The sequence below is a fragment of the Macrobrachium rosenbergii genome, chromosome 54, assembly GCF_040412425.1.
Source record: "Macrobrachium rosenbergii isolate ZJJX-2024 chromosome 54, ASM4041242v1, whole genome shotgun sequence".
NCBI classification, from domain to species: Eukaryota; Metazoa; Arthropoda; class Malacostraca; order Decapoda; family Palaemonidae; genus Macrobrachium; species Macrobrachium rosenbergii.
The window spans coordinates 23,038,220-23,050,629 of NC_089794.1; the positions used below are offsets into that span (position 1 = coordinate 23,038,220).

The following is a 12,410-nucleotide window of genomic DNA, read 5'->3' on the forward strand; positions in this document are numbered from 1 at the left end:
CGAGCTGAGGTTTATAAAACATAATGATTCTCCCCCACTGACTCTTTCAGCATTATCTTATTATCGTTTTTTCTGATTTGTAATTCAGGAGGAGATTGGCGAACATACAGATAAGTGCAGGAGTGACAAATGGTAGCATAGGTCTAAGGATGAATCCGTTATTTTCGTTTTTTCAGTCTGAACTTTGAGTTCCTGGGCAACTCAGGGATCTCAGATCGAGTTAGTGAACATATCCTCATGAGTCACACTCAGGAATATCTTATTTTTATATTCCTGAATCGTGATTCAGGATGAGTTTAACTAACGTGCAAATAACTGATCATGCTTGTTAGTGAAAATGGTGGTGTAGGTCTAAGGCTGAGTCAAAGAATTTCGTTTTTCAGTCTGAATTTTAAGTTCCTGGGCAACTCACGGACCTTAGATCGTGGTAATTAATATGTCGTCATGATTCTCGCCTCGTGAAGACTCCAGCAATACCTTATTTTTATGTATCGGACTAAAAATTCAGGAGTTTAGCGAATGCACAGATGTACAGTCTTCTTCTTCTTCTTCTTCTTCTTCTTCTTCTTCTTCTTCTTCTTCTTCTTCTTCTTCTTCTTCTTCTTCTTCTTTATTATTATTATTATTATTATTATTATTATTATTATTATTATTATTATTATTATTATTATTATTATTATTATATGAAAGACAAAGGTGACTTTGCAGTCAAGAAGGGCACTTGGAGTTTTAAATGAACCTCATGTGAAAAGCTGGCAACGATAAGATCTGTTATTTCCTTTGCAAGTATGTCTAGAGTTAAATGAAGAAAATTTAAAGTAAATTCCTTGCCAAGAAAATGAGACACGGTCTAATAAGTTAGATTAATCCTATGTAAATGGATTAATCTAACTTATTATACAGTAAACATCTCTGGCAGGTACCGTTTGCTTTTGTGAGGAATCACACAACAAAACAACTTGTTATCCTGAACATGACACTTATTGTTTGTTAAAAATATATGTCATTCCACTTCAGTTGTTGTGTTTTAATGAGGGTTCCACTGCGAGTTAAATTTTCCAAAATAATTTGAAATACTATTCGTAGACAATTGTACGACACTTCTGTGAACGAAGGTACGATATCTCTTAGTCTCCTGCGTACGATAACCTTTGAAGACAAAATTACCTGATAATGGTAGCCACGAGTATTACGATAATTACCCTAAACGAAAAATGGTTTGTTCTATTTTGTGCAATGTATTCTGATGATATTAAAAATGTCTTTTATTGTTTATGTATACTGGATTCGGTTCTATTCAACCGAATGGACAACTTCTATTCACCATTACTAAAATTGCTTTGCAGTTGAGAAGTCCAACTGTTTTCTTGATGGAATGGATATTAAAAGGATTTCTATGCGGCATCAGATGAAAACGTTAATGTTAGAACACTGATATCCATAGAAATATAGATAAACTGAAGATAAACTGAAGCCTTACAGTTCTTTACGAATGAGAGAATTATATCAGATTTAAGCTAATCGGTATTCCTTTCTCATTGGCAGTAAAAAAAACTTAAACTATTTATTTATTTTGTAGAGAGATATATACATATATATAACATTTACTCAAATAAATTTCACATTTCTTTTAAATAAAAAAAAGGTTTCCTTTAAGACGAGGGTGAACACGACGATTTTGAGATACGGGTACGTAAGCTCTAAAAATTAAACGCCCAAACCTTCAAATATAAACTAAAACTAATTATTCATTCTGTGTATATAAATCTGATTAGAATATTTTTAAATGTCTTTTCTTCAATAATTTAAAAATAACCTTCAATGATTAGACAGTTCTGTAACACGAATAAAGAGAAATCATCTTACTCCGGCAACGTGGCCAACCAATCACAGTGGGTCGAGGGACATTTGAAAGAGGCGGCTCGTTTGTTATTGTTTTGATTCTTAAGTTTTTTCGTGAAAATTTCAAATGTTCGTCTTATAATTATTCAGGTGAGTATCCCATTTCTTTGAAGTGACTTATAGTTGTTATTCTGTGTCGGATTTAGGCCTCTGTCATGCAATGGGAGGCTGAAATAGGCCGATTTACCATCACCGACTTCTGGTGGTCTGACGGTAAACAAACGTCTTGGGCCATTTTGACAGTTTGAGGTTAAATTACTTTTTAATTGTGTTAATTTAAACGCAGGTATTTTTGGGAGATGATTAATAACTTAAATTAACCTTGTGATAATATTTTTTGCCAATTTTTATTCAAATGGTTAACGAACGTTAGACTGGGCCTGAATTAACACGTTACGAAGGTTACGCCTTTTTTTTTTTCTTAGACTGACCTCTTCTATTACTTAGACTGACCTATTCTAGCTTATACTGCCTAATTTTAAGACCACATTTGCCTGCACCCGCTTAGGTTAGTTCATTTCACCTACAGCCTACTTTACAAAGGTGGCCTATGGTGGGCCTAACTTCGGAATTTCGTTTCTTTTTGGACATCAGACTAATAGGCCTTCTGACAGCTCAGTCTTGGACAGTTGACCAGGCTAGGTGGACGAAGGAAGCCTAGAAACTAAGAGATATTAGTGTGTCGCTAGGCTAGGCTACACTGAGACACTTCGCCTCTATTTTGGGCCTAGTTGATAGGCCTACCCTGTATTGAATGATTATTTTAAGAATTGACACTTGGCATAGCCTAGATTAAGCGGCCAAAGTTGCCCGGGTAATTGCCACTTTCAGGTATCCTAATACAGTAGGCTAGTTCGGTCCTGGTCGTTTCGGCCGTAGGTCATTTAGGCCGCAACATCCGAAACAACGCAAGACGTTATGTTTGGTATTTACCGTCGTTATTTTATGTTTTACCTACATCCCCAAGGGCCTGGTACTAACCACGACACCCATTCTGCATTTAAACGTGCTTACGACCTAAATGACTTATGGCCGAAACGACCCGAACTCGGCTAATTTGCCGAGCCAACCAGGCTAGGCTGGTCTGCTTGGGGACCAGGTAGGCATTGACTAGGCTTGGACTAGTCCTTGTCTCAACAAGAAAGGCTTACCCTATTCCTAGTTTTAGACACCAAAGGCTTAGTCTAGTGTTAATCTCAGACAAGAAGCCTAGTAGTTCCCCAAGCACTTTCAGACTGGAGCCTGCGTGATTAATCTCTGATTTTGATTTCAGCCAAAATGACGGAGTCTACCTTAGAGCCCATTACGAAGCGCATTCGTCTCCTCACGTCGCTAGTCAGCCGATCGGGGCTTAATGACAGCTCCAACAAAGGGCTCACGGCGCAGCAGTTTATCGGGCACGAAACACTCCTGGATGGGTTGCTCCTTCTGTATGACGAGTGCAACAACGAGCAGTTGAAGAAGGAAGAAAATGTAGCTGCCTTTGTTGATAAGTGTAGGTTTATCGTGCGTTATTTGTATAGTTCTCGGAGAATATTATTAGCCTCTGTAGCTAAAATCACTGAAAATTTTTAGTTAATTGTAATGGGACTTTCTGGTGAAAGATGTCTCTAACCACCACAGAACTGATTATTGCAAACTTCATTTTACTTAAAGTATAATTAGTGGATAAATGTTGAACCACATTGATATTGTACTTGCATTCTCCCTCATCTTTTTGTGTAGAGTTTTGCCAGTACATAAGGCTGAAAGGTCACAGGCTTTTAATGGTACTGGGATTTCATTTCTTAACTTAGATTGAGACCATTTTCACTGCCAGATTTGATTTTTTTTACCTAACAATAAAGAGGAGCTGAGCCTGCACAGAATATTCGTCCCTCATAAATTGAATTTTCAAAAACTCAGAACTTGTGAAGTTTTTACTTGTTAGACTGCTTGTAGTTTTGCTTGCAGTCTCTCAAGTTACAACAGTTTGAATATCAGGATGTAATTTAGGCATTAACTGGTTATTTTTTTTCTCAGCTTCATCCCTAGTTGGGTTTGCTTGTTGATTGTAATCCTGTAGTTGTTATTTTCAGAAACTTGAGGCTATGCATAAAACAAATTTTGTTAGTGTCAACACGTTTACTGTACTCAGTAGTGTACGTGCCTAATTTACTTGATTTTCGAACATCTTGTAAAGAGAATTTTTATTTCTGTATGTTATCTTTGGAAATGCTGCTTTGTAACATTTTTAGTGATTTCACCCTCCTCTCTCTCTCTCTCTCTCTGTCTTTGCAGTTCGAGGTGTTGTTACAGAAGTAAAGAAACTGAGAGTAAACCTAAATGATTTCGAACAGAAGAAGGTCATCGGCAAGGGCCACTTTGGTGTGGTCCAGGTGGTACGAGAAAAAGCAACGGGCAACGTGTTCGCCCTGAAGATCCTTCGGAAATCAGAGACATTGTCTCAGAAACATGTAAGACAGTTTAGATTGAATTCAATGTTTGCTTGCAAGTACTGATAATTTTTTAACTATTGCATCTCATTTCTGTGGTTTTGTCGTTAACTCTGTCTCTGGTGCCACACTATTAAGGGCCTATGGGACTCGTGAATTCCTCTACTCGTGCCTTTCTTGAGCTTTCATTTCCGCAAATCTCCACTCATCCCTAGCTAACTCCCTGTAGTGGGGTATTACCATCGGTGCAGGAATTACTTGCAGTCCAAGCTGCAACCTCTTCCATTCCTTTCACTGTACCTCTGTCCATATTGTCGCTCACCTGACTTTCCACCTTCTAAAAGTTATTTCATGATGTAAGTGCGAGTTTTTCCTCTTGTTACACCTTTAAAACCTTTTTACTCTGTTTCTCTTACGTTGCTGTATGACCTCATTGGCCTAAATTTTGTGTTCAATTCCTTGTTAGCCTTCTATCTCACTGTTCTCATCCAAGACGGTCTGGGTCTTCCAACTAAGCCAGCTGACATTCACTAGTCTCACTTAGTTGGTGCAAAGGACTTGTCTAAGCCATCGCCTATTCCCAAGAATTTTATCTTCACTAAAAGTGGAACTAACAGGATTTCACTTATGGTATCATTTTTCACCCTGTTGCAGCTGCCATCTGACTCCCTAAATTTTCCTGAAGCCTTTTTCTCAAATTGTTTATGCGGTACAGTAGTTTCGTTGTCATACCAAAAATCATGTCTGTATAGCAATGCAGATTGTACTAAACTTGATGCAAGTTCTTGACTTTAGTATGCAGTTTCAGTCTTTTTTTATTCCAAATCTTATTCAGCCTACTTGTTTTTTTTTTATAGTATTTCACTTTATTCCCACTCATGAGAACCTGTATTGGATATCATTGATCCTAAATATTTGAGACTACCTCATGAATCTTGTGCGTCTAGTGGTACTTCATTATTTTGTCCTTACTCTGTCCTCAGTAATATTTATTGTAAATTCCATCTTGCCAGATATGTGATGCATTCTGTTAAGCAAACTTTGTAAATGTAAATCTTGTGATGTATTACTGATTAAGACAGTATCATCTGAATATTCTAAGTCTCAAATTTCTGTTGCTACTCCAATCTGGACCTTGTCTTCCATCTCCAATCATTTTTTTCTTGATAAAATCAATGAGAAGGACAAAAACAGCAATCCACATTAGATTCACCCTACGAAACTCCATCATCAGTAATTTAGCATGTGTGCCATTATTTAGCGTTACATATTAAAGAGGAATACAATGTAAGGCCTTCCATGACAGTTTATTGGTCTGTGGACAATGTCAAGTGCCTTGTAATCACCACAAGCCATCAGAATGGGATTTCAGAATTCTAAACTGCTTCACAATATTTCTTAGGACATCTGGTTTGCACATTTAATGCATCTGCTAAAACAACGTTGTCCACCTGTAAGAATTTATCAGTTTCTTTCTCTAGACTCTTACAAGTATAGTGAATTATAGTGTTTCACTTACAAATACCTGTATAGCGAATTATAGTGTTTCACCGTAGGTAATTGCTGTTTTCAGGTGGCGTTTTACGAAGAAGAGAGAGACATTATGGCCAAGGCAACGTCCCCTTGGCTGACTCATCTCCAGTACGCCTTTCAGGTTAGCATTTTTTAATATTAGCTGGTCTTTGTATTGATGATGTGTTTCATTTGCTTCCTCAAGTTAACTGATTAATGATAAGTATAGTAACGATAACTAGACTGTTGTCTGTTTGGATGCTGAGTGATATGCACCATTCCAACACAAATTCTCTTTTGTCTGTTGCGTTAGTTCCTGTCATTCAGCTGTTTCGTTTCTCTGTCATCCATTTTGTAGTTGTAGTGAATAGCGATAAAAGGGTATCTGTATATTTCGTGCTATTTAATTTTTAATGTATTCAGTTTTGTATTCATGTCCAGTATTATGACCATTATCCAGTACTACTGTGTGTGACTCTTTGCTTTTTACAGGATGACCAACAGCTGTATCTAGTAATGGATTTCCATCCTGGCGGAGACTTACTCTCTCTGCTAGATCGATACGACAATGTTTTCGATGAGGACATGACAAGATTTTATTTAGCGGAAGTAACTCAGGCCATTCACACGCTGCATTCTATGGGCTACGTGCACAGGTGAGGCAGCATGCGGTTCGGTCCCTTTACAACCCACAGGGACTATCGTCCAGAGTGCCCGTAGGGTTTAGTACTTGTAGTCTTCCTTGCTTGGTGCAATGCAGACAATGACAAAGGTTCTTTGTAGCGTCCATTGGTCCAGCTGCATTACCTTTGCATGTCTTACTCTTCATGTGTCCCTTTTGGGCCTCTTCTCACCCAGCTGGCCAAGTTCTTGAATGTTACCATTGTCCAAGGTTTATATCATGCTGAGGATAAATTATTTGGGAAAGTCTTGTGGGTTGAGAAAATGAAAATTATCCATATTCATCCCATAAGAAAACAGGATTTGCTCTATAAATTAGCTTTGCACCAAGGAAGGACTGACGCTAATGTGGAAGATTTCGACAATTTCCTTGAAATACAAGCACTGTTGAGACTTGGAGAGTGTTAGGTTATCAAGGAGGTAGGTTTTACAAATGGTAAAGCTTATTCCATTTAATTGCAAAATATCATTACTCTTTTGTCCCTATTGTTGTGTGGCAGGTCAGGTTTTACTAAGACCTGTACTGTAATGTACAGTGTATGTAATGCATTTCAGGTACTGTATATTTGATGTATATGATTTTTACATTGCAGAGACATCAAACCAGAGAACATCCTCATAGACCGTTGCGGACACATCAAGCTTGCAGACTTCGGCTCGGCTGCCAAACTCACATCGTCTGGTATCGTAAGAAGCAAAATGCCCGTAGGGACACCAGATTACATTGCTCCTGAGGTTTTGTTTGTGAACGAGAAGCCTGGAAGCAGTATGTCGTATGGAGTAAGTCATTGTCGTCGTTGTTGTTTCTGCATAGTATTTTTCCTTTATGTTGTGAGAGGAAACGGATTCCCTCCACTGTCTGTCTTTTGCACTTTAGCCCGAAGGCTTGTGAGCTGTAGGTCTTCATCTATGCTGTTTCTTCATGGTTTTCTGGGCCTTAATTTTCTTTTGAGGTTTAACACTACTCTTCAGCTTCTCACCCCCTTCTCCCCACATGTTCAAACCATATCAGTCTATCAGATAAGTACTGTAGTAATACAGTATTTTGTTTAGTAGACTGAGTTTGTGTGAAATTCTACAGGTCAGGGTCTCAAATGAATATGTGTGAGTTTTCATTTGCTCGTGAGCTTTTATGCTAATTTTTTCATTCCTATTCTTGCTTGGGGCATATCTTAGTAACAAGTCTGAGCTGTTCTAAAATGTTGGACCATTTTAGTTCTGTGACTATTATCAGTGATTAAAGGTCATCTAGAACTTACAATACATAACCAGTAGGGGGTTAGTGTCATCGGTGCACCTCACATAGAGCACTGCAGGCATTCCTTAAGGTTCTTTGAAGCATCCTTTGGCCCCATAGCTGCAACCCCTTTCATTTCTTTTACTGTACCTCCATTCATATTCTTTTCTTTCCATCTTACTTTCCATTCTCCTAACAATTTTTGCATAGTGCAGTTGCGAGGTTGTTCCCGTTACACCTTGAAAACTTTTTACTCTCAGTTTTCCTTTCAGTGCTTGTCCTGTGGCCTAAATTTTAGATTTCATTCACTATAATGAGATCATGCAATTGAAACTGCATTCTTCCAGGTGGAGTGCGACTTTTGGTCACTCGGCATCATGGCGTACGAAATGTGCTATGGGTATACGCCGTTCAGAGGAGATAACGTGGTGGCCACTTACAATAACATCATGAATCATCAGGTAGGGTTTTAATCTTGATTCACTATAAATATTTGATGAGTTTCAAATATAAGCTTTGCGTAGCTTAGAAGGTACTTTTTAAATACTTTGTTGTTACTTGCCTTCGCGATATTGTTGTAGACCATTGCAGTGATAATGAAGATTTCATTGGAAAAAATGTAATACTGCTGGATTTAAGTATAGCGCAATGGAATTGTCCTAAACAATTAGTATAGTTAATAGTATAAAACTCTCCAGTAATAAGGGACTTCCCCATAGGGCGTTAGTGCCATCAGTATGCCTCACATGGTGCACTGTAGGTATTACTTAAGGTTCTTTGCAGTGTCCCTTCAACCCCTAGCTGCAACCCCTTTCACTCTGTTCTCTGTACCTCCATTCACATTCTCTTCTATCTTTCTTTCCTTCTGCCCTTTCCTAACAATTGTTTCATAGTCCAACTGAAGTTTTCCTCCTGTTACACCTTTCAGACCTTTACTCTCGTTTCTCTTTTAGTGCTGAATGACCTCAGGTCCCAGTGCTTGACTTCTGACCTGGATTTTATATTCCAAATTCCAGATTCTGTGATCTTAGGAGCAAATCTTGCTCATCATTCTTTTGTCCTGCAGAAAAATTTAGAATTCAATGATGAGGAGAATGCTGCCAGCAGCCAAATGAAGGATTTGATCAAGGGACTCCTCAAAGACTCGAACCATCGCCTGACGTACCCAGTGATTATCCAGCATAATTTTTTCCTGCACGTCAATTGGAATGACGTGAGAAACTGTAAGTGGTTTCAGCCAGGATGTAATAGGCTTGCTTATAAGCTTTCCTTCCTCTGTAGTGTTATTTAAGTTCCTTCCGAATAAAGTTTCCTGTGTAAACACATCCTGATTCACAGATCATATTGCTTGGTGATAGACTGATGACAGCTCAGAGGAATGCTCGGAATGGATTTGCATTGGATAGGGAACTGCCATCAATCACGTTTTTAATTACAGCGCTTTTATCTGGCACGTCATTATCGTCATTGATTTTACTGAGGATGTGATTCTAAAGATATAGAAATCAAGAATATATTGTAGTTTCTATTTGTAATTCACGTAATCACAAGCCTCCTTTCAGCCCAGCCACCGTTTGTGCCTGTCGTGAACAGCGTTGACGACACGAGTAATTTTGAAGAATTTGAAAACGAGAGGAGAGTGCCGGATGTAGACGCCTTCAGGACAAGGCACGGCTTCACAGGGAAGAATCTGCCTTTCATTGGTTTCACCTACAGCAGACACACTGAACATCCAGAAGCGTAAGTACATTGTTGCAAGTATGGCACTGACTCAGTTTTCTAGTTGAGATTAAAGCTTAGAGCAGAATCGCTCAGGGAAACTGTAGGCTGTCCCGCAATCACTTATGTGCAATTGATATGTTTTAATTAGTCTTCCAGTGCTGAGTAGGTGTGAAGTTTTGTTGGTGTATTTTTTAAGTGAATTCGTTCAGATTTATAGTTTCCTTTAAGCTTCCATATTAGACACGAACTCACGTGTGAAGGAGGAAATTATGAGCTGTTAATATACGTCATAAGCTGAATGGCCAAAAGTGCCCCAATGCTTGGCTGCCTGAATTTCACAACTCTAATCAACTGTTTAGTTCGTAGGTTTACGTTATGACTTTAGCCCCATTTAAGAGTTCACTTTGTGTTACAGGGAATCTAGGAGGATAAGCATTTGTCAAGATATCTCAGCCATGGAAGAATCCATGAAAGAACCGTCTCACCTGGAGGCACAGCTGAAGGCCCAGAAGAAGGAGAACCATGAATTAAGACTTCAGGTGTTGTATTTATTAATTGTGGTATACGACTCATTTTATTATTTATACTGCATTGACAAGAAACTGCAGGATTTATTTTTAAATGGGCTGTAGTTCAGAGTCTTATATTCTGTTCTAGTTGCTTATTCAGCCTAATGTTTTACTTGATAGAAAAAATAAGAGATAACTCTTAGAGCTTTTTAGGCATCAGCAGCTCTTAATATACCGTATACTGTGTAAAGTGTCAAGGGACACTGCATTTATATTAAACTAGGCTTTGTGGATGTGTAACATTTTGCTCCTAGCCTTTTATATTTTCTTCATAAAGTGTATTAAAGGAATCATGTCCAGTATATCAAGACTCGACCCACTCATTTTGTTTAAAGCCTGGCCATCAAAAGACATATCTTGTACCTGAAGGACACCTTATATTTTCAGCTCAAGGACATGACAGACAGTGAACTGCACCGTCAGACTCTTGCTATGAAGAAGAAAATAGTCGAAGCAGAAACCAGAGTCACATTTCTGGAGAAGGAGAGGCAGCGTCTGGAAGACGAGAATGTCGCCAAAGAAAAGGTGGCAGCGGTAAGGTACCTTCTGTTTATGTTGTAAACTCAGTAATTTGAGAACCATTATTTAAGGGAACCATAAATTGATATAAACTTTCATAAAGGTGCACAGATGCTCCTCTGCTTGTGAGTGGGTTACGATCCGAATGGCTGTTTATACCTTGATTTGTTCTTAAGTCCAACTTGATATACTCAGAGTCAGTAAGTACATTACTGTTTATGTTTTTTCATGCTAAAACACAATACTAATTCTGTACTGTATTTTATTAATAAGAATATGTAAAACCTAAATACAATAAATACACTAAGCAAATTGTGATAATACAGCAAAGTACAGTTTTAATTTACGGTCACGGTTGTTCGTATCTGAAAGTTCGCAAGTAGAGGAGTGTGTATATCTCAGAAGCATTATATCATTTTAAAAATTCATTTATATACTGCCCTCCCGCCATGCAGACAGATTGAGTGAGCATAAGCATATGGTACATAAAAACTTACCCAGCAAATCCTGCAAAGAACTCACTTCAAGGGAACAGAAAATATCAGAGACAGATGCCAGGAAATTTTCATGCCAGAGGGGGGTATTGCTGTCAGTGCACCTCATGTAGCTCACTGTAGGCATCACAAAAGGTTCATTGCAGTATCCCTTCAGCCCCTAGATGCAACACTCCCTTTTTTTTTTGCTGTACCTCCATTCATATTCTCTCTTTTCCATCTTACTCTGCACCATGTCCTAACAATCGTTTCATAGTGCAACTGTGAGGATTTCCGCCTGTTACATCTATAAAACATTTTTGCTCTCAATATCCCCTTCCAGCACTGAATGGCCTCACAGGCCTCAGTGCTTGGCCTGTGGCCTAAATTTCATGTTCCATTCCATTCCTGAAGTTTTCAGAATTTGTTTTACTTTTTCTGATCTTTAGTTTTGGTGCTGATTCTTATGTTATCGAATGTGTAAATAATACGTTATTTATATCCAATTGTTTATTGACTACAGTGTATTTTGCAATTTTTTCGACAGTCTTATAAGAGAGATTTGGCTCTGGAGAGGAAAGATCGCTTGGAGACAGAAAGAAAGACTGTCAATCTAGTCAGAGACATGAAAAATAAGTGGCAGAAAGACCAGGTAGAAAAATTACAGGTAAGTTTATCCTATTTCACTTATTTAATTATGTATGTTATCACTTACCACACTAGTGAGTGTTGACAGGTAAGTAATTTGCGTGTGTGAATTCCAGTTTGATAGTACAGTATTTTCTTTTTTTTAATGTAGTTTTTTATGAAGTTTTACTTAAGAGGGAAATAATAATTTAACCTCAGTCCTATGAGGAGAGAAACCGAATTTGAGTTGCATTTTGATATGGAAGCAATATTTATAATAATATCAAGTATAAAACCCTATTGGTAGATTAAAAAAAAAGAATGTGCAAAAGCAAACTACAATATGAGGTGTTTAGAAGTGATTTTGCTGAATTTCCACTTAGCAAATTCTGCATCTTGTGGTGTAAAAGGTGGATATTTGCCTTTAATAAATAATTCATCATTTCTCGGGAAAATCCTCACTCAGTGTTTGACGTCAGTTTCTAATGAGAAACTCTTGTGTTGCAGGCCTACAGAGATGAGTGTGAGATGCTGCAGTCATTGCATAAGGAAGCTCTTGCTGAATTGGCAAGAAGAGAGGAAGTCTTCAGGAAAGTCGGAATGGAAAACCAAAAACTTCAGAAGCTGCTTGACAAAAAGGCAAGTCCTTTCTTCATTGTTACATTTCAAGACAAAAGGTGTACTCTCTCTTTAATGGGTTAGATGCAAAATTAGTTCTCTCCCCTCTGCTCTG

General features: G+C 38.1%; 1 protein-coding gene across 1 annotated transcript in view; it reads left to right on the forward strand.

Annotated features, from left to right (window-relative positions):
• The first annotated feature begins 1,904 nt into the window (after positions 1 to 1,904).
• Positions 1,905 to 12,410, forward strand: part of LOC136834877 (citron rho-interacting kinase-like) — a 33,363-nt gene continuing 22,857 nt past the window's right edge. The window contains exons 1-13 of the mRNA XM_067097697.1: positions 1,905 to 1,992; positions 3,176 to 3,397; positions 4,183 to 4,358; positions 5,911 to 5,991; positions 6,342 to 6,505; positions 7,124 to 7,310; positions 8,115 to 8,228; positions 8,834 to 8,990; positions 9,330 to 9,507; positions 9,905 to 10,028; positions 10,446 to 10,592; positions 11,598 to 11,717; positions 12,185 to 12,316. Of these exons, the coding sequence (XP_066953798.1) occupies positions 3,181 to 3,397; positions 4,183 to 4,358; positions 5,911 to 5,991; positions 6,342 to 6,505; positions 7,124 to 7,310; positions 8,115 to 8,228; positions 8,834 to 8,990; positions 9,330 to 9,507; positions 9,905 to 10,028; positions 10,446 to 10,592; positions 11,598 to 11,717; positions 12,185 to 12,316 (1,797 nt within the window). The 5' untranslated portion in view covers positions 1,905 to 1,992; positions 3,176 to 3,180. The remainder of the gene's footprint in view (positions 1,993 to 3,175; positions 3,398 to 4,182; positions 4,359 to 5,910; positions 5,992 to 6,341; positions 6,506 to 7,123; positions 7,311 to 8,114; positions 8,229 to 8,833; positions 8,991 to 9,329; positions 9,508 to 9,904; positions 10,029 to 10,445; positions 10,593 to 11,597; positions 11,718 to 12,184; positions 12,317 to 12,410) is intronic.